Source organism: Fistularia commersonii, chromosome 8, assembly GCF_037954325.1.
Source record: "Fistularia commersonii isolate RoL2024-O1a breed Wild chromosome 8, RoL_Fcom_v1.0, whole genome shotgun sequence".
Lineage (NCBI taxonomy): Eukaryota > Metazoa > Chordata > Actinopteri > Syngnathiformes > Fistulariidae > Fistularia > Fistularia commersonii.
In genome coordinates, this window is record NC_141291.1 from 5067501 (window position 1) to 5090108 (window position 22608).

At 40.9% G+C, this 22608-nt stretch overlaps 2 protein-coding genes across 2 annotated transcripts in view; one reads left to right on the top strand and one right to left on the bottom strand.

The window, feature by feature from the left end:
• Positions 1-14479, top strand: part of LOC147231680 (5'-AMP-activated protein kinase subunit gamma-2-like) — a 28831-nt gene extending 14352 nt beyond the window's left edge. Inside the window, exons 5-17 of the mRNA XM_086150649.1 lie at positions 2340-2563; positions 6448-6496; positions 6710-6819; positions 8024-8105; positions 9465-9523; positions 9626-9671; positions 9799-9853; positions 10267-10393; positions 10487-10652; positions 11144-11181; positions 11259-11405; positions 11663-11756; positions 11833-14479. Coding sequence (XP_086006775.1) covers positions 2340-2563; positions 6448-6496; positions 6710-6819; positions 8024-8105; positions 9465-9523; positions 9626-9671; positions 9799-9853; positions 10267-10393; positions 10487-10652; positions 11144-11181; positions 11259-11405; positions 11663-11756; positions 11833-12611 — 1976 coding nt within the window. The 3' untranslated portion in view covers positions 12612-14479. The remainder of the gene's footprint in view (positions 1-2339; positions 2564-6447; positions 6497-6709; positions 6820-8023; positions 8106-9464; positions 9524-9625; positions 9672-9798; positions 9854-10266; positions 10394-10486; positions 10653-11143; positions 11182-11258; positions 11406-11662; positions 11757-11832) is intronic.
• A 3224-nt stretch (positions 14480-17703) lies between these two features.
• LOC147231681 (activin receptor type-2B-like) overlaps positions 17704-22608 on the bottom strand; it is a 30965-nt gene continuing 26060 nt past the window's right edge. The window contains exons 9-11 of the mRNA XM_086150650.1: positions 22316-22454; positions 21938-22068; positions 17704-21395 (exon numbers count right to left, since the gene is read on the bottom strand). Of these exons, the coding sequence (XP_086006776.1) occupies positions 21174-21395; positions 21938-22068; positions 22316-22454 (492 nt within the window). The 3' untranslated portion in view covers positions 17704-21173. The remainder of the gene's footprint in view (positions 21396-21937; positions 22069-22315; positions 22455-22608) is intronic.

Consider the following 22608-nt stretch of genomic DNA (forward strand, 5'->3'; position numbering starts at 1 on the left):
TATGATTGACTTAAACACCAACTGGCTGCTAATGAAAATCCAACAGGATGGAACGGAAGATCTTTATTATCACTGCATCGAAAACAACACAATGAAACTGAACCCTGTGAATTCACAACTTCCTCTTTCAGTCTTCTCTTTCCGTCTTTGCCTGACACAAAAATTCAGTGTCGCCAGTCTCATGAAATCGAGAGGTTTTCAGCTGTGTGTGTGTGTGTGTGTGTGTGTGTGTGTGAACTCGAACCCCATCTCCTGCAATCTGACACAAGCAGTCACACCTTCTACTTCTTCTTTATCCAGATCCCGAGCGCTATTCTCTGTTTTCTGTCTGAGGCCGTGGGACTGTATCGTCCCAGGTAGACGCAGACGAGTCGTCCAAAAGATTAAAAAAATAAAAAATCTGACGGTGTATATGGTTCACGGATAATCCTCGTCACGGTTGGTCATTCTGAGAATCTTGCTAATCCGGAATAAAGAGGAAACGCTTAACAATAGAACCTACGCTGTCAAAAAAAAAATTAGAAAAAAAAACCCCAACTTTTATTCATTCCACAACCATCTAAAAATAAGAAATCTCATATTAATCCAACATCTGAATACATTTTACCAACAATTAAAAGCAGTTTCTTTTTTCCCCGAATTGGAACGGAGATTTCTATTATTTTTTTGAAAAATTTCTTGCAAATTCGAAGCCAAGCTCTACTCTTTCATTGTCTTTTTTCTGATTTCTCAAAGAAACTTAAGGTTACTTTTTTTCTTTTGTGCAAACTAAATAAATATTCCTCAACAAGCACTAGACATGAATGGAATTAATCATGACATTTAGCGATTGGATATTAATTTGAGATGGACTCTCAGCTGGCTGGTTTTCGGCGCCACCATCAGCTCAAAATGTTAATATTTCCTTGCCCACGTTAAACTTCAGTCTCTGGGATGTCTGGGTGTCATAATAAAGTTTCTATTATCATCTGCCAGCTGTCGCTGAGGCTTCATGGCTTTGGCACGGATAAATATAGACGCTTAGTCACCTCTCAGTCTCACACACACATTCACATCTGTTCACATACGGTGGGGACACACATCTGTTGACACACTCCTGAACCGTGGGGCCCCGTTGCTTTCAGGAAACAAATGATGAAGTGTTTTGCCATCTAACTGGGGGGAAAAAAAGCAAGTAATTAAGTTCGTTTTATTTTTCCTGCCTCAAAACTCTCAATGCAAGTGAGGAAAAAGGTGGTCCTGAAGGTAATAAAATGATAAAACTGTCAAGAAGGGCCAGAGAACCTTCTACTGGGGATGGAAGGATGTGCGAGATGAGATTATTTCAAGCAAAACTGGATTGGATTTTATGAAGCATCATATGGAATAAATCCTGATGTCAAACAGGCACCTTGGGGGCCCCAGGGTATTGTGACCTCCTTGCCAATCCACTCCATGACACGCTGCTCAGGCGCAGGAGTTATTTCAGCTCCAGACTGATCCCACCATGATGCGCCGCAGGAAATCGTTCCTGCCGGCAGCCATCAGACTGGACAATTCCTCACTCTGAGCGTCAGACACTCAGTTGGCTGTTGGTGGAGTCATCATGCGCAATAATTCTCCCTATGTGCAATAGTTCCATTGTCTTCTGTGCAGTAAATAATTTACTGTACAACAACCCCTTCTTATACACGTAATTACCACAGGTAATCATATATACAGGACTGTCTCAGAAAATTAGAATATTGTGATAAAGTTCTTTATCTTCTGTAATGCAATTACTAAAACAAAAATGTCATATATTCCGGATTCATTACAAATCAACTGAAATATTGCAAGCCTTTTATTATTTTAATATCGCTGATTATGGCTTACATCTTAAGAAAACTCAAAAACCCTATCTCAAAATATTAGAATATCATGAAAAAGTCATTTTTGTTTTTTTAATTGCATTACAGAAGATAAAGAAATGTATCACAATATTTCAATTTTCTGAGACAGTCCTGTATGTACTTGTTAATACACATGTTACATATATTTTTACATACCTTTTCTTTAATTTCTTATTTATTTATTTCAATCTTTACTGCTATTTTTATTTTTTTATTCGCTATTTTATAATATATATATTTCATTTTTGATTGGAAATCAATTTTCCTCAGGGGCATCAATAAGTATTCCGATTCTGAGGCGAGTAAGACATGAGCGAGACACAAAGTCAGATGGTGTTATGCAACTGAATGTCAATTTCCAGTTGTTTGGATCCAGTACGTGAAAGCCAGATTTTAGTATTTCAAAATGATGACCTGCAATTTAAATCTTTTATCTCTTTTCTTCACCCCTGTCTCCCCCCCTCCAAGCCCACAGCCTCTCCTCTCCACCTCCTCCTCTTCCTCCTCGGCAGGACGACGCGAGTGTTTTCCGTCTGGAGACGTACCTGTCGGAGCCTCGGCGTCCGGAAACCAGAAGGCTGCGTTCTTTCTCCTCACCCCCTGATACGGGTCAACTTTCCTCCTCCTCCTCATCCGGCTTCTGTCGCCCAGCGCCACGTCCTGTCTCACCGTCTCCCGCCGTGGGCAGGCTGGTGAGTCCACCGGTCTTTCGGGTGTGCGGTGGCGGCTGGTGGCCAATCCGGGAAATAGCCGCAAAACAGAGAAAAAAGTCATTTGATAGTGGAGGCAAGAGTCTGTGGCACTTACAACTTGGGGCCTGAAAAGTTTAGAAACACAAAATATTGAGCTTTGGTTTAAACTTTCGTTTAATATTTCAAATAATCTGTTTTGAGATCAACTATATAGGGATTCTCTTCCATCAGGGGTGTCAAACTCGTTTTCACCGAAGGCATAAGGGTTGCTCTCAATGGGCAACATGTAACCAAAATGTAACTAAATGTAATGTAAAATAAATGTAGCTACTCTTTAATGTTAAGCAACTCTGAATTTATCACTCATTCAAAACCAAAATGTTACATATGCATTTGCATAGATGTAAAAAAGAATTTTTTTACTTACATAAATCCTTAAGAAACCCACATTACTCCATCAATCAATGATCAAGCCGTCCAAGTGAATAAACAACAATATCATTTTATATCAATATCAATATGCTGTTTTTCTGGAAGGCTAACTTTAGCAGACTTAGCTCCGTGTTTGAGGTCAAAATTCCCATTTAGATTGTATTCTTTGACGACCGACACTGCCTCATAACACAAAAGACATACCGTTTTTTTTCTTCTTGGATCACAAACATGTATTCGCCTTCCCTTCTTTCTTGAAACAGCCTTGAATCTGCTTCAACTTTTCTCTTCCTGGACATTTAGGTATCGTTTGTATTTCTTGATTCCACTGTGGATACACTGTAATCTAATGGCAGGATACTGTCACTGCACGGGTAACATGACCGGCATGATTTATGGGAAATGTAGTTAATGGTCAACGATTTTTTATTTTTATTTTAAGACAATCAGCTTTTAAGATGTTCTCACAGGCCAGATAAAATGATGTGGCGGGCCACATTTGGCCCCTGGGCCTTGAGTTTGACATCTGTCTTAAATGGTCTAATATTCAAACCTAGTAAGTCCTCCAGAACACTAGTTGTGGAAGTAGTGGTTAGTGGGGCATTTAGTCGTTGTATAATCAATCAATCAATCAATGAATCAATCAATCAAATTAATCAATAAATAAATTCAAAGTTTTGACTCCCAAAAAAAAGTCTAAATAAGAATGCATTGGCATGTGTTTTCATTGGCAAAAAAAGGGATCAGTGATATTCTCAAAGTTTTCTCATTAAAATAATAATAAAAAAAACAACACAGAATAACAGACAGAAAACAAATAACAGAATATAATTGAAAACTATCTTGCTAATTTCAGTTTGAAACCAAGTGATTGTTGCTTCTCCAAAGAAAACTTTCCAGATAGTGAATGCTGAGTTTCATCTTATTTCTAATGGTAGACCACTGATTGGTCTATATCCTGGAAAAACGATTTAAGTAACTGTTCGTTTCCCTACAAACCTTGCAGCTGTATCAACACCACGAACAATCGCAGGACTGAACAACTTAATAAGTCAATTTATGAAAAAAACAAAAACAAAAAAAAACAACAAACATGCTAACATATTTTTTTCATACTGTCTGCATCATTTTAACTGTGCATTTAGCAAAGTACATCTCTATTTAAACTGTATAAAAATACTAATGTCAGTGTTCAGTGGGTCTTATATAAATCTGACCAAGTTATAGGAGTTGCAGAATTAAAATTAATCGGCCTGGAGATGTAATGAAGCTTGTAGCGTCTTCCAGTAAATCAACAAATGAAGAAAAGGTATCAAGTAAGCTGCGCTCGGAAATACTCGGTTGTTTCCGGCCACTTCCGGCGTCCGTCAAGTTACGGGTGTTACGGGGCAACGGCGTTATAGATAAACCGCCTACTTGCAAAAATCGGAAAAAAGCACGCAGTTATGTTCTAGTAAATCTGTCGATTTGCAGGTTTTATCGATAAAGTTTGTAATAATTATAATAATTTGGGGAATATAAAACAAAGGCAAAGACGACACATATCTGTGTTCCCCTGTTAAATGGCATCAATGCCAGACATCAAATGGTGGATTTATTGAGCGTAAGAATTGAATTATAATGTTGACCTCAAAACACGAAACTTATTTAAATCATGTTTTGTTTCGAACCACGCTGAAACGACATCGCACCTCAACGCGTGCGACCTTTATTTTGAAAGTTTGAAATCGAACTTGCGGTATGATAATACCGCTAGCTTGATGCCGCTGCGCCTCACACCTGACACCAAGCGGCGATTTTTACCGACGGAAGACGATCCTTTGCCGGCGGCGCAGCCTCCTCCGGCCGCACAGAAGCGCAAGATGGAGCCGTGAGGATTTTAAGCATCACCGCCAAACAACTCGGAGTCCGACCTCAGCGGATTTAAAGAGGGGTGGTGGTGGGGATATAGAGGAAAAATGAACGGCGACTGTCAAGTAGGTGCTAGCTAAACGTCACGCACATCTCGTCGGTGATGTAGCGGCAGCCGCGGCGGAATCGAAAAATCAACGTTTCTTTAATAAAACACAATCTTCGTTTATCGTATGAATAAACCGGACGCTGTTACAGCAAAGGGCCGACGCTGACGCGCGAATCTTTCAATCGGCGATGGTCGGGATCAACTCCGGGGTTTGACAGGACGGAGGTTTACCAGTTGATGGAAGCCCCTTGGAACGGGGGCAGGAACCTGCGTCCTCTTCACGGGGAGTCAGGGCCGGCCTCGTCCGGCTAGTCACCCGGAGACGAACACATCTCCCAGTAACTGAATGAAAGATAAGAGACACGGAATATTATGGGGAAAAAAAACACCCAAAAAAATTAAATAAAACAAATTTGATTTAAAAAATGTTTTTTTTAATTATGTATTAAATTTTATTGTACTTGTATTTTTTTTATTTTGTATATATATATTTATATATATTTTTTTTTTGTTTATTTTATTTCATATTACATTTTCACATTTGAATGACATTTTTACTTTGCCATGAATTCAATAACTGATACTCGACTGCTCTCATTATTTTTTGCCGACGTGACCTTATTTCTGTGTTAAGCGGGTTGGAACTTCTTGTAATTAAAAGGCCTTTATTTTTGTTAGCCTGCAGTGAAAAGCTGATTCCAAAGTCCACATTCACAGTCCTACTTTGTAATTAGAAAAAAAAAAAACTGAAACAAGAAAGAAGCAGCACATTTAAATATCTATTTCTATTTAATGGTTTGCTTGTTTTGCTGTGATTTTCAGGCTTATTACTGTGGTTTAACGCTGTGCTTTGAATGAAACTGATACTGTTGTATATTGTCTTTTGCACAACAATCCACCAAGAAAGATATTTTTTTCTGTCCTATTCTAATCGTCGATACTGGAAGTCATTTTTAGATTGAGCTCTCGGCTGAAAATAAGATATGAAGTTAGGTGGGAAGTCCACCCTGTTCACTTATGAGAGAGGGAAGACTGAAATGTGATGCTGTGAAAATTAAACAGCTGAAGCCCTACAGACTGGAATACTATTAATTCTAATGTTAATAACAACATTAACAACACTTAAGATGAAGTTCAGTGAAATGTAATTTCATCTTCCTTGAAATATATCACCACAATACAGGGATTGCACAATTACTAGCACTTATAAAACGATTAATCAACTACGTCTTTATAGAGAAAAAAACAAAAAAATTAAAAAATGTAGAGGAATCGTCCACCGCTGCGCATTTTTCAGGACTACTGCATTGCAATTATGAAGTATTTACAGTTTTTAACAGTTAAGCTTTTTATGCCAACTGATGAAATGGTCACTAATTTGTCGCTGCAATATTTTTCTTTTTAGAGTTTGATTTGTTTCCCCTCCTTGACTTGATATAATTCTCACATTTTGATAACTTGGTGTGTTGTGATACTGATGTTGTCGTTGCAGGTGGAGGTCGCGGGTGGCACATCGGAGCAGCTGGACCCTGATGATGCTGGTAAGAGTCCTGGGACTGAAAGTCTCAGACATGAGCCTCTGTCTGCCTCTATGTCCTTTAATTTCTCAAATCTGATGAAGCGATCACTCATTTTCTTCAGTTGGTATATTAATAAATGTGAAATGGATACACCAGTAGCCTCCAAACCCAGGACTAGTTTTTGTGAGAGAACGTACCGGCACATTACGTTGACAATCCGTGGTGTTTCTGCAGCGTCGGATGAGTCGGAGAGAGACATCTACATGCGCTTCATGAAGTGTCACAAGTGTTATGACATCATCCCCACCAGCTCCAAACTGGTGGTGTTTGACACCACCCTCCAGGTAAGACACTGGGGGAAAACAGGAGACACTGGAGGCCGGCTAGGTGAGACAAAACAAACAGTGAAACCAGTTTGTCTCTCTACAATATTATTATTTCCAAAGTTAGCATTAGTTGACCTTTCCGTTGACCTTGAACAAACCTCCGTGGCCTTCCTGTTGACCTAGATTTTGTCTGGATTCGATCCATGAAAACCAGTCTGGAGGCCTCTTTCACACTTACTCATCCATATTTAACGTAGCCCAGATTAGTTTTTACTAACAAAGGCTTTTAATGGGAGTTCATGAATCATTTAGCTTGTGTGGGGAAAAGACAGCAGAGACTTGGTCTCTTGATCTCCTCTTCTAGATTACATTTTTGTGAACGCAGTCCTCAGTCCTTCAACATTTACCGCAATAATGATAAAATAAGTGTCAAATGCTGGGAAAGAACAACTGCAGTGAAGGCAGCAACACCCTTGACTGTAAACCCGTACGAGTCTCACTCTCCCTTTGAACTAGTCGAGATGTTAGACTTGTCGGGCTAATTCAGGACGAAGTGTTTCAGATCCCCGCTGAGTTTGATCTGGAGTCAGGAGTTGGTGCTATTGCTGTCACAAATCACTGAACAAAACCATCGGATCGGGATTATTTTGTCTGTTGTCACCCGATAATCAGTACTTCAGATCATTGTTGCTGTTTGATGGGCGACACAGCCTTAGCTTTGCACAGTTTTCATCTGCTTTCTTCTTCTGATAAGGACTTCTCTACTGAGCGAGGGTTTTTCAGATTTTGCCCAAATATCCGGTCATTTTGGCTTCCAAACAGTGTTTTTTTGGCCAGTAGGGAGAAAAATATAGTTTGACAATATTTTCCAGGCCTTAGACTTCATATCAGTCAATCCAGGAGGTAGATAGCATTTATTTAAATGTAATATTCTGTATCAGCTAAGTTCTACCACCAGAAATTCTATAACATAGCTACATTGAAACATAAAATTATGAAAAATCAAAGCGTCATTAAAAGTGGAAGGTAGTCTGAATGTATTTTATATTAGTAGAAATAATTTTCAAACTAAAAATATAAAAAGACACAGAGAGATTTGTTACTTGCGTATTGACGTGCTCATCTTAAGAAAAACAAACAAAAAAAAAAAAAAAACAAGAAGTGTTTCATGGACTCTGCCGTAGGGGTGTGTGAAGATGTTCTGATCCCGTCTGTCTTTCAGGTGAAGAAAGCTTTCTTTGCCCTCGTGGCAAACGGAGTGAGAGCTGCCCCTCTGTGGGAAAGCAAGAAGCAGAGCTTCGTCGGTAAGACTGCGTCTCTGAAGCGTCAAAGTCTTCAAACCATATAAAAAAATGAATATCTCCCAATACGATCAGCACCAGGCAGAAACAGATGAGACGCACGTCGGTGCTGTCGTCTCGCAGCGTGAACGTTCTAGTTTACCCTGCTTAATCTGGAGCCTCTGACTGAGGCTTGGAAGGCCACAATATCCTTGAATACACTTTTCCCCAACCAGCCTTTAAACCACCCTTTGCCGATTTGTGTTTTTTTCCTTCATCGTTACTGCATCATGTCTCGCCTGATATTCGACTGAGAATTCCATTTACGCTCCGAATATTTGCTGAGTTTATTTGAATTACATGGTATTTGCAAATGTGAAAATCGGAAATCTCAGGAAGGACGTGCACCCAGAAAGACAAATTAAACAGTTGCGGTAAAATTTCCTAGAAAGGTTTTGAGCTAGAAAGAAAGGATTGTTATTGTTGGGGCTCAATTCACATCTGCCGATGACTCGGGCTTCACCTCGAAGAAGAAGCGTCTCAGAAATGAAAGATCTTGTTCTGGACTGTCACTCTACCTGAAGGGAAGTTTTCAACTTGGCACTAAAGAAAGCAGATCATTTCAAACAGCTGCTTCTCTCCATAAAGATCTGTCATTTCTAATACCTTTTGTTCAAAAATAAACAAGTTCTTCCCTATGAAACCCCACACCTCCTCAACAGTCTGGAGCTGATGGCCTCTGCAGCCAGAATGCTTGCGAGCGCACACACACACACACACACACACACACACACACACACACACACACACACACACACACACACACACACACACACACACACACACACACACACTAAGTGGCGCAGTGAGATCAGCCATGCGACCTCTAATATAGAAAACCGAGAAGTGAATAAATGGATCTCAGAGACATCTCTCGGCTACAGATGGGTTCCCGTGATGATAAATTCTACCTTGCTCTGTTTTCTGTTGTAGACTGTAGGTGTCACGGTTGCTAGGCGACAGGGTATGCTACGCCATCCCATTTCTCTGACACTGGGTTGAACCCTCATGATTTACAAAGGCGTGGGAATGCCGCCACTGCCTTGGAAAACCCTTTTAATGTCGTTTGATGATGGTTTTTTTATTATTATCTCCACCTCCAGGCAGGAAATGGCATCGATATGCTCCGTGGTCTTTGACAAAATGACAAACTCTTCTACTTTTTCAATTGTAATTGAAAATCAAGTTATATTTCAGGGTTTGAGGTATTTTCTGGTTCAGTTTATCTTTATAAAGACGGAACATATTATTCTCCTTGGGTATTTTTTTCCGAGATACTTAAAAAGCACATGACAACACACATGCTTTTTCCATTTTTTTCAGGAATGCTGACCATCACAGACTTTATCAACATCCTGACGAGATATTACAAGTCCCCCATGGTAATATGCACACAAACACAGCACACACACTGCATCACCTTGTCACCATGCATGCATGTCAGCGGTCCCAGGAAGCTGATGAGGTGTAAATGTGTCCATCAGGTTCAGATATACGAGCTGGAGGAACACAAAATTGAGACATGGAGAGGTTCGACTTATTATACATTTTATATATTGTATATAATATCATTATTACATATTATATAATTAGATATTTTTTTCATGCCTATAAAAAATGGTAAATATTAATAAATTATGTTTTTTTTTGTTGACAGAATTGTACCTGCAGGAGACTTTCAAACCTTTAGTCCACATTTCACCCGATGCCAGGTTTGTGTGGCCTTCCGATGTTGAACCCATAAAATTAAAAATAATAGCTGTAAGGTTAAAACTTGGTTTTGGATTTTTTTTTTTTTGATGTGGGACTGGAGGAGGGGGGGGGCGCGTTGAGTGAAGCACTGTCAAAACTCATCCTGCAAAAAATGACATGTTATACAGAGTTCATTTCACAGACATCAGGACTGAATAATTTATTACCCTCTAGAAATAGAGTGAAGGGGAGTGGCGAATTCAAGAGAGTAGCCAAGGAGAGGAAGGGACAAATAGAAAGGGAGAGGTAATAGAGGTCATAAAGAGAAAGAAGATGAGGAAAAAAAAGAAGGAGGGCAGAAAGCAAGGAAATGTCTGTGAATTCTCCTGTTACTGTAAATTCATGAGGTACTCTGTCTTATTCTGTCCTTCAGTATCTTCGAGGCGGTTTATTCACTGATAAAGAATAAGATCCACCGTCTTCCTGTCATCGACCCGGTCAGTGGAAACGCGCTCTACATCCTGACACACAAGAGGATCCTCAAGTTCCTGCAGCTATTTGTAAGACCTTCCAAACAGAAGCGGTAGAAGGTTATCAGGAAAATTGCTTGAAAGACAGGATAAACGGACAGTGTGTGTGTGTGTTTCTGTCAGGTGTGTGAGATGCCCATGCCTGCCTTCATGAAGCAGACCCTGGAGGAGCTCAGCGTGGGAACGTACTCCAACATTGCCTACATCCACCCCGACACGCCGCTTATCACCGCACTGTCCGTCTTCACACACCGCCGTGTCTCGGCTCTCCCTGTCGTCGATCACAACGGTAACATGGCAGTAACAAATTACGCCTCTGGACTGTTGAGCTCCACATACATAAACTTTCTGAACAGAGTGAAAGTTTTAACTTACTGTATTTCACTTACTGCATGTATTTGTGCAAGCGTGTGACCCTGCTGTTTTGAGGGTGGCCGCGGGTGACAGGTGTATTTCATGGCACACTGTGTTCTGGCCTCCCTGTAACAAAACTAATGAAACCACTAACAATGCAAAGAATGCTAAGCGAGGAGCGGGAGGAAGCTTACGGATGGAGCACAGACTCCAGGCAGGGAGACACTGATCCAGAAAGGTAGAAAAATGGTCCTTACAGACAGAATGTCCAAAGCAGCACCCCTGTTAGGGCTAAAACACATCAGGTCCATTTCAGGCTCTATATCTGTACACATCACACACAAAAGCCAGACTAAAATAAAAAATGTAATCAGACCGGGTGGAGAAAGGATGTTGAGATGTAATGGCTCCTCCGTGTGTCTGCAGGTAAAGTGGTGGACATCTACTCCAAGTTTGACGTCATTGTGAGTAACCCTGACGAGTGACATGACGACCGGGTATGCGTGAGTCTTGGGGGAATCATTGCGGTGTGCTTGCGCAGAACCTGGCGGCCGAGAAAACGTACAACAACCTGGATGTGACGGTGACGCAGGCGCTCAGACACAGGTCGCAGTACTTCGAGGGAGTCATGAAGTGCAACAAACTGGAGACGCTGGAGACCATCGTGGACCGCATTGTGAAGGCAGAGGTCAGAAGCCACCAGTGTTCATGTTGTAAAGATTATAAACTTCATCACCAGTTTAGGGATTTTTTTTTCTACAAATCTCAGACCTGAATGTTTCTTACAGTGAAATAAACTTTTCACAAAAGAAAATTTGAACTGCAATCTATTTCATGGACTTGAACTTGTTTTCACAGGAAATTCTGTATAAAAGCTCCATGAATCTGAAGCCATGTGTATGTGTGTGTGTGTGTGTGTGTGTGTGTGTATTCGTACTTGCACAGGTTCACAGGTTGGTTGTTGTAGATGAAGAGTCTCGAATCGTTGGCATCGTCTCACTGTCTGACATCCTGCAGGCATTGGTCTTAACCCCCGCAGGTAGGCACACGCACACGCACACACACACACATACACACACACACATTCCAGCAGCTAACTTTCACACTGTCTGCAGGTCTTGGCAGGAAGGAGTCCATTCCCTGTCAGCAGCCTCCTCTTGATACAGCATGTAACCCAGATCAGGATCAGAACCTTGCGTTTGGGACACAGAGCAGGCGTGAGGAAGCCGTTCCTGGAGACGACCGGCAGGAGGAGACAGAGAGCGCAGAAGCCAGACAGGCAGAGTTTGAGATGGGGGGAGGAGAAGAGAGACGGGCAGAGGTGGAAAAGACAGAGGAGAAGAGTGAGATGGCAGAAGAAGGGGCAGATGTTGAGAAGCAAGCGGATGGAGAGACTGATGCGGCAGGAGATGAGGAGGTAGGAGAAGGGGAAACAGGAGATGAGGAGGTAGGAGAAGGGGAGACAGGAGAGGCGGTGATGAAGGAGGGGGAGGAACTGCGAGAGGAAGGGACAGGAGGTGAGGAAGAGGAGGAGACCAGGGGGGAGTCTGAAGAAGGACCTAGGGCTGCAGGAGAGGAGGAAGAGCTTCCCGAGGGGAAGGAGGAGGAAGAGCGGACAGAAGGGGAGGAAGGGGAGAAGACAGAAGGGGAGGAAGAGGAGGAAAAGGATGAAAAAGCAGCAGAAGATGGCGACACAGACAGGGGGGAGATGATAGAGGAAGGAGGCGGTGATAGTGACGAGGAACTGAAGGCGGAGGTAAAACCTGACGAAAACGGGGAGGCCGGTGACGGCAATGATGAAGCAAAGGAGGACGGAGAAGAGAAGACGGAGGGAGAGCGAGAAGAGACGTCGGAGGAGCAAGAAGGGGGAGGCGATGATGAAGAAGCGCTGTGACATCCTCACCGGAGGCTGTTCTTTGACTGCGACCGGCCGCCCGGGTTGAGACGCTCGCCGCAGGGGAAGCCGGTGGGGTCAGCAGCACCGAGGCAGCCTGCTACTGGACGACCTCCGCAAGAGGTGTAGCGGGTGGACGCCGGACACGTTCCCTGGCGGGGGTTGGAACGTTCAAGTTGGATCCGACGGAGTTTCATGGCTCTGAAGCTGCCGCGATGAGGCGGGACGGCTGTTTCTCGGTGTGGCCGTGACGAAAACCGATCAATCATTTCAGACTCAGATCGGAGTCTGCAGGTTTCTAACGTTTGTCAGTGAAAAACAACAAAAGATGCAGCAGTAAGTTGATCTTTGTACTGAAATGTCAGGTAAAATAAGCAGACGCTGTCCTTCTACATCACGTAGATCTTCCTCTGATGTCGCTTACATGCGAAAAGAATCCACCGTGGTGACAACTACTGACAAAAACCTATTTCAGACTGGGGACGCAGTGACTGATGACCTGACATCCTTCTCAAGGGAATTAAAAACTCCCAAACATATCCAAAAACAAACATCTTTATATAATGGTCAGACAAGTGGGGTAAAGATATATCACTACTGGGTGAAGCCCCGCCCCTAAAGTCAAATCAATATAAAAAAGGTGGGAACTCCTTCAGCCTGTCAATGATTCGGAGTCCAGGTATCCAGTGTAGTGCTAAAATACACCACTAGGTGCTGCAATACTACAAATTCAACACAAAGGTGTAAGAAATATATGATTAATGATGTTGCTATTATTGCCCAGCATCCCTGTTCTGACCTGGAGGTTCATTGAGTCTGAAAACAGGATAAACGTGTTGTTCCCAGTGAATTTTCCACATTTATTTTAATACTTTTAAAGGTTTCATTTTCAAGTTATTAAATTTAAAAAAATATAAAGAAAACCTTTAAAGTATCATTATTTCCAAAAGTTTGGGAACCAAAATGTCATGTTTCAAAAAAAGCTTTACGGCTGTGCAGTAGAAGTTCTGAGGAAAATTGAAAAAAACCTGAAACTTTGCAAAAACTAAAAAGACCAAATTAAGGAATTTAAAATCAGAACTAAATTGACTGTATTATCTGAAAATTGCACAGAAATTTTCCAAATGGCAACTATAAAGAATAAAGAAGAAAATCAGCAAAATCTTAACATTTGCAAAATATTGCAAGAAAATTATGTTAAAAAAAAAGGTAATATTCTTAAAATGCAACGCCCCTGGGTCTGAAATGAATGAGATATTTAAATGAGTACAGGTCAGTACATGCAGCCGTCCTGGTCTTTGTGGCCACGATACACCATGTAGTGTTTTCACGGATGGTGCTTTTAAAAAAACGACTTTAAGGAGGAAAATAAGGAGGAGGTTTCCACTGGGAAGCAGCTCCCAGGAGGACAAAGATTGTCCACAAGCTCCTGCGCCACTCTAAAAGGCAGAAGGCTTCATCGCCCTCTGATCGGTGTTGGATCATGTTTCTTTCAGGACGACAATCCTATTGGAAGCAAATATTGGTAAACACAGAGCCATGAAACTCCGTAATGAATTATTTTATCACTGGGGAGAAAAAAGAAAAGCTTAGTTACAAAATCTATATTTCCTCACTTTAATTGAACGTTCCTTATGTGACATCACAAAGGGTGTGTCCACCCAATCATTAGTTTGATTATTTATCCGTTGCACCTGGATAATAGAGTATTTATCATGTTTATGGAGATTAAAAGCTTCTTTTGTTAATGTTAGTGTAAAAAAGATCTATAAAATGATTTTACTGTTATTTAATGAATTTATAGTAGAGATGATTTTGTAATATTCAGATTGTTCTGTTTGATTTCAATAAGATGAGAATATAAAAGTGACAATCTTTTCCTGTCTTTCTTTTCAAAAATTGAAATGTAGAAAAATATTTAGTTTAAATATTGAATATGTTCAGTCACAACTTTCACAAACACTTAAACACAACTTCATTTGTCCTGTTAAGCAATTATGTTTCCATTTGTTCATTCTAAACTACCAACAACTAACTGCTGTTTTGTCTTTGGTAATTTAAGCAGTTTTTTTTGTTTATATCACTGTTTATATCCTTTTTCCAGATTATGTACTTGCATTTGTTAAAAACATAGGTGGAAATGTCAATATTAAATAAACACAAATTAGAAGATGAATAAAATATTCTGAAAATATCCAAAACGATCACCTGCAAGTACACTAAAAATTCTTTGGCACTGCACTGACCTCTGCAAAACATTATGAAAATTGAATTTGTATAATTAAGTTACCATTTAAAAAATTAACTGATGATTTTTTCTTTGCCCCTTCAGCAATTAATTTTTGGCAAACATTGTAAATAGACTGAAATATTGTTTTTTTTGTTAGAAAATTCCAAACCAAAAACATTTTGGACAATTTTCTAAATAATCCTTTTTTGTCTTATCAAATCCCCATAAAAACAAAAAACGCAATATATAATCAGTTAAAGGCAGAGCTAGACTGACTAAAAGTTACCGAAAGAATGACCCAAACAAAGACCACCTGAAAATGAACATGAACATGTGTATATGTATTGAACAAATGTTCAACACATGAAGAATTGAACATCATGGTTTACAGGTTCTTGGAGGATTTTAACTAGGAGGAAAAAAAAAAACTTTCAAATAAATGATGCAACAGTATTTATTGTTTTTTTTTTCAAATACAAAAAGATATAACTGAAATAATACTTTTTTCTACAGTGTTTTTTTTTTTTTTAAATCTGTGTGTGTGTGCGTGTGTGTGTGTGTTGCGCTGAAGACTACAACAACATTCATTCATTCATACAGTAATGATCCTGGCACTGATAAGAGATTTTTAAAAAGAGATTAGAGATGCCTCACACACATACACACACACACACACACATGCACGCACACACACGTACAGAGATACATATTACTTGGAAACACACACACACAAACACGCACTGGAAAAAAAAAACACATTGCGTTTTTTTTCCTCAACAGATCTAGTGGGTTAAGCTCCACTCCTCTACAAACATCACGGTAAAAATAACTCCATAGGTTTTTATTGTCACGGTAAATTAAATATCACGCGTCTCCAAGCAAGAACCAAAAGAAAACCTTTTCAGAGCATTGCAACAGGAAGTGCACCTGGGAGGCTTTTATTTTCAAAATGTCATGCTCCCTCTCCATTTCTTCCTCCACCTGCTCTGCAGAAACAAGACCAGCAATGCTGTCACATCTTCAGTCTAAGCTGAGCAAGAAATGAGAGCCTGCATGTGAGAGAATCCAGGCGCCTCTGACTGCTTCAAGCTTCAAAAATCAAAGCGTATCTGAAATTGCCTTTAAAAATTAAAACTTTGTTAAATTTAAATCAATTTACTTCGATAAAGCTGGCACTATCACTGTTGTTAACTTCATATGTACAAATATTTAAAATTGCTTTTGCAATTTAATATTTTGCTCATTTCTATTTTTTGTGGTTTCTTGCAAATATTTACACAATTTACAAATGTTTTGGCTCTGAGATTGAGACAGTCTTCTTGGTTGTTTTGGGTTGGGTTTTTTTTTGCCAATTTTTGTGCTAATTCTGTTTATGTGCTGATTCTCTCGAGTAAATGGGTTGTTTTGTGCTATTGCAGAAGGGATTGACAATCGTGAGGTGTTGTTAGGGTTTGATGATAATTATTTGGTCATTTATGGATATTAGGATTTTAAATGTGTGTAGGTTGCTCCTTGCTGATTTGGCTTATGTTCTCTATGGGAGTACACATTAGGCTCTCTGAATGACAACTTTTCTGTAACAAGACTTGAGTTTCTTGAGAAACAAGGACTATAAAAATAAAATCACGAGCGTAATACAAATCCTATCCTTCTCGAGTAAAGTTGTTGATAATATAGTTTTAAAGCAGTTTTTTTTTATTCTCTTCCAACTTTTGGGTATTTTTAGTTTTTAGGTAGTTTCTTGCTTTTTTTTTTTTTTTTTGGTAATGTTTTGAAAGTTTGGTGTCATTTCTATCTGGATGTCTTTTTGGACAATTCTAGCTGATAGACTCCATCTTCCATTCCAGGATGTAGGACCTCATCTCACACATGTGGCCTCATTTTGGTCGTTCAACTTAAACTGCAGACCGAAAACATTTTCACGTTTTTCCATTAGAAGTGGAGCAGCAGCTCTCTGCCTGGCGAATGAGCGGTCGGTTGTACAGTGCGGCGTTGACACAACACACACAATTTCAAAAAATCATCATTATCATCATCGTTATCACAACGTCACTGCCCTATGACCTGTCTGGCAGATTTAAACCTAAAATCACATCTTTCAGGTTTGATTCACGTCAATATTTAGCTAGGAAGTAACATTTCTTTCGAGAGCAAAAACCTACGACTGGATTTCATTCACAATCACATGGTAGTTTTCACATTTGTCCTGCCACATAGGCCCCGAAACACAATGATACAGGGATGTTTTTAAAATGTTTCTGTGTGTTTCTTCGGCAGGTATGAGTTAAATGTTCATTGGCCAGTAGAAATAAACAAGCCAGTTGTAACTTGAAAAATTAAAGTGTCAAAAAGAAATGTAAAATCACAAAACAGCAATACCTGAAAGTTCTGAATGCTAATTTTTGTCTCATGGAGTAGTGAATGGACATAATTGAAAAATGAAATGAAGTACAGAGCAAATTCAGCCTTTCAAAGAATGACATTTTGTAAATTTGGCAGTTGACTCCGTAACATGCTAGCTAGCCGTAGCTAGTAAGTATTCACGGTAATCTAATTAACACATCTGGCATTTTCAGTTACGACAAGGACAAAAATGGATGTGCCCATTACTCGTGATATTACGTTATTTTCCATATATTCTGTTAAAATACACCGAGCATTGAGTATTTAACGCTATTTTACACAACTTAAACCACACCTGCTCACTTACAACTTTTGGCACACAGTCCATCCCTAACCGGTTCAGTCCGGATTTCGCTTTCTGCTTTAGCACGCGCCGTTAGCATTAGCGTACGCTAGCAACCCACAGCTACACTACAAGTCCCAGGACGTCGAGACAAGAGCCACGGCGCCGAGTTTCCGTTTTGTTTTTTTTTTTGTTTGTTTGTTTTTTGTCATTCGTTTACCGTGAGTTGAAAACGAAACGTCGTCTGTAGTCCCGACCGTCCACGAATGAGGTAAGACGTTAGCGGAAACACCCGGGTAGCCGGTTAGCTTGAGCGGAGACGAACTCGCGTTGTTAGTACTTACAGTTAAGTATTTTGGCGCGCGTCTAAACACGTCAAGAACAGGAAGTTATTGCAGGATCTCTGAGGAAGACGAGTCTGGCTCTAGACGCGGACTTCGCCTGCTGTCGTCTTTAACTGGATGGTTATTTTTTTTTATTCTATTTTAATTTTTTTTCCTTTTTACCCCGATGCATTTTTGATACAAACGCATGAAACTGTTTCAAAAAGCAGAAGCCAAAATAGCGGCACGGGCTTCTGGAATAACAAGACTGAAGAGATCATCGGATGGATGGACTTGGAAGACGAGAGAGCCGCAGCCTTCTTGTTCTGGACCCCCGAGCCGTCTGCCATAAGAAGGTATGATGCAAAACATAACCTTTACAACTAGTTGTACTGGTTAAATTAACCACCACATCTGAGCCAGCTTCACCAATCTGACCCCTACTGGACAAATACTCTTACTTTATTTTGTCGACTTAAATTGCGCTCGCAGCAAACGCATGTTAAGGTAATAAGACAATTCAAGCGGACAGTATTTTTCAAAATAAATCCCGAATTTCTTTTGTTAAAAAAAAAAAGACGGTTTTCAAACATATACTGTTTGTGGGCCACAAATGCATCATTGAGCTCATTCTGATTTATAGAAGAGCTGCATGCGTAAGGTGTATTTTATTTATCAAAAAAAAAAAATGTATAATTGATTCCTAATAAAACAGAATGAGGGGGAAAAGACCAGGATTGAATATCATAGTGGCAAATATAACATTTAAGAGGTATTGTAGGAAATCTGAAATATATTAAATTGTATTTTACGATTATATTTTCAAACATATTTCTAGAGGTGCAGATATAAAAATTTGTTTTGGGTTGTTTGTTTTTTTTTGTATTAAACAGCTGCGTTTGTTAAACAAGCGATAGCTGTCTAAGACAAAAATAGCGGTTCCAACTGGTATTGCAAGGTGGCATTTTTCATACAGTTTAGAATTTGTCAAATGACAAAGATTTAATTTTTGTAAAGGTCAGATCGGCGACGGTGTCTCAGACGTGCTAAGTTTCTACTGGAACACCCTGAGGGACACTTGGGGGTCCAGACCCTCAAGTTCGAGAGACGATGGAGAAAAAGGACGACAGGCGAAGAGAGAAGAAAGAAGTGATAAAAATTAAGGAGGTACGAGAAGTAGAGCAAAGTCGTCCAGGTGCTTGTATGATGTCGGCAGTTTAGTTCAGTCAAAATAAAATAAAATTAAAAAAAACTTTATTTACAAGGTGGAAGTTTCGCAGTTACACGAACCAACAATGAAACGAACGAAACAGGTAGAGAAGTCTTTGAGGTATCTGGTGTATCGAGGTGATCTGTGGTTCATGAGCAGTTTGTTAGTTTTGTCCTCAGGCGCCGAACAACACGTCTCCTTCCCAACCGAGAGTCTCGCGTTCGACGCCGCGAAGAAACCAACGATTAAAAAAAAAAAAAGGAAAAATACAGAAATAGATTCATCTTTGAGTCGCAGTCAGCAGCAGCAGCAGCAAAAACATTCAACACGCATGTATGGCATCACAGAAGGGACACGACTAACGTCCGTTTTTTTAAAATAAAATAAAAAAAAGTATAAAACAGACTTCTTATTGTTTACTCAGCCTGTATCCACGGCAAAAACACACGACCCACCTCCCCGGCCCGGAGACGCGAGAGAGGCGAGGAGGTAAGTTCAGCTGGTGACCTTTTAACCTTCGCCGTGACGACCCGCAACATTTTTCGAAATGAATTTTCACCTCCTCCCGCATGCAAATTGATTTGTTTTTGTGCAAATTATTTATATTCGGGTCCGGGCGGGACGAAAGGAAGTTTCACGCGTTCAGAGAGTAAATGACGCCGTCTTTCCGAGTCTGCTTCTCTAAATATCCTGCGCTCAGAAGCGATTAAATTAACAATATTTGAAATTCTCTCTGAAGGTCAAAGATGTGGGTTAAAACGACTTTAAGAAAATGTGCTAAAAAATCAATTGCGGTGGCGGATAAGTGAGATGATATTCAACTGGATAGAATTTTAATTTAAATCTAAATTAAAAGTCACTCTCATATGAAGGATTCCTAAATATAAAATGTATGTTTGCGAAAATTCTAATTCAAGGATTGACTTTTTTTTTCTTCTTCGCATTTACAGTAAATTTTAATTCCGATGGATGCCGGATCTTCTTTAAATCACAACCGTGGAACTGCGGGCCGAGGCGTCGAGGGGTCAGAGGTCACCGCGTACCTCCAGCTACGACACAGTCAGCACGTAGAAAAACTCGCCAGCCTGCCATATCGTGTGACTTCAACTGGCTCGCTCGCTCTCGCGCACACACGCACAAACACACTCACACACACATCCACACACACATATACACACACACACACACACACAGACCTGAACACATTATCAGGTCTTGCACCTTTTTTTTTTTCCTCTCAAGAGTTTTGCGCTTGTTTTGGGCACCATACTAATCGCCATATTAAGGACAGCCAATAGGCTTTGAGCACCCCAGAAAAGCCCCGCCCACCACAGTCTGTTATTAACCCTGCCCCCCCTCTGACACTGACCCCGCAGGCCCCTCCTGTTTCCCTGGTTACCTGAGAAGTTTTTTTTTTTTTTTTTTTTTTTTTTAATATATTTCAAACCAAAATGCTGCGGTGGGTCGCCTTCCAATCAACCGTCCGATCGCAGGACGTCCGAAAACGTCCTCCTTCCTCTGACCTCAGCACCTTTCCCCCCCGTCGTCCTGGAAACGACCCGTTAGATCCGAAGGTTTGTGAGTTGAATCGCCATGTAACAGTCATCGCATGCCAGCTAGGGTTGCAGCATTGTAGTTTAAAAAAAAAAAGAAGAAGAAGAAAAAAAAAAAGTCCTGATGGCGAGTTGATGGTAGGTGGTTGCTAGGCGACACGGCGAGGCAGCGGCAGCAACGGTGAGGCTGCCGGGTACAAATGTCCAGAAGAAGAAGAAAACAGTAAAAAATTAATCGCTGAGGTACCTGGAGGTCATTCACTGAGTCGGACCTGAATGTGTGTGTGTGTGTGTGTGTTTGTATATGTTGAGAGATGTAACTGTGTGTGTTTGCATGTGTGTGTACGTGTGTGTGCTGGTCATTGTCCAGTTGGACAAAGAATAAAAAAAAAAAAGTCCAAAGAGAAACAGCAGCTGCTTTACGTGCTTCTAATCGAGGTCGTAAAAATCCGCTGAGAGAGGATGATGCGTGCGTGTTTGCGTGCGTGCGTGTGTTTGTGTGCTTGTGTGTGTGTGTGTGTGTGTGTGAATCCCAGTCAGGCCTTCGCTGAAAGTTCTCTTCATATACTGGACTCTTTGGACGGCAGGTCCAGGTTGGTTACCATGGGAACAGGCGGCAGGGTGGAGCCGAGCAGGGGGTGGTGGTCTGAGCTCGGCGGGGTGATGGCGGCCGTGAGGCGTCGGACCTGTCCGATCCTCTCCTGCACGCAGCCGGCCGACAAACGCGCCTCGGCGTCGTGATCCCAACACTCTTCCACCGTCTCACACAAGTGGGCCAGACCCTGAGAGACGCCGCCGAGGGGGAGGAGGAGGGGTCATCCAATCGTCATCAATACCAGATTTTCTCTCAAATGTCAAAAACCATCATTATATTTTGCTATTACACAATAATTATCGTGTAATAACTTATCTCTTCTTGTAACACCATTATTAATGTGTAATAACTACTTTCAAAGTTGAATTGTGGTTGTGGAAGGGGGGGGAGGCACTTGTTCTGGAAAATATTCCGAATAGCCGCTAATGTTGTCGGTGCATTAGTTAAAAGCATTAAGTTCTGTCAAGTGGACGTATCAAAGAGAATATTCAAATCGGAAAAATAAATACGGAGAAGTGAGAAAATAAATGAATACATAAATAAATATGGGCGTAAATAAAGAGATTTCACACCGGAGGGACCGAACGTAGATGCAAATTAAATCATTATGACTTACGCCACATTTTATCGGCTAATGAATATCTAAATTTATCTTTAAACAGAAGAGACTAAAAGGATTGTGGGTGAAAAATAAAAAATAAAACATGGTAGGCGGGGGTGAAAACTCACGGCGTGCTTCAGCCACTGCTCTTTGAACGTCGGACGAAGCTTCTTGTGGACCACGACGTCCTGCAGGTCCTCCAGGGAGGGATGGTGACCCACCTCGTCCTCGAACGGCAGCATGTACTCGTCCACCGGACCTGACGCACACAGGTTGTCATTAACCGACGTGTTATTACACTTTTGTCCCTCTGTTATTACCATGTTATTAACTTTTCAGATTACTCATTCACACATGTCCAACTAGTTCTTCATCACATTCTCCCATATATTCTTTCCAGCTTCCGTTATTCCTTCCTCGGGCTGGACTCCTCAGGCACTGTGTGTGTGTGTGTGTGTGTGTGTGTGTGTGTGTGTGTGTGTGTGTGTGTGTGTGTGTGTGTTTACCGTCGGCAGCCTTGCAGCGGGACACCAGCTCCCACAGCACCAGGCCCAGAGCATACATGTCAATACGCAGGAAGGCGTCTCTCTGGAAGTTAATGGCTCCCTCCAGAACCTCGGGCGCCATGTAGCGTCGGGTCCCCACCTGCATGCGCAAACACACACACACACACACACACACACACACACATATATATATATACACTCTTGATTTATTAATGAAGTTATTTATTTATCAGGATGATCTGGTTCTCTAACACGGTCTTTGAAGGAGTCCTGCTGAAACGGCGATTCCTCAC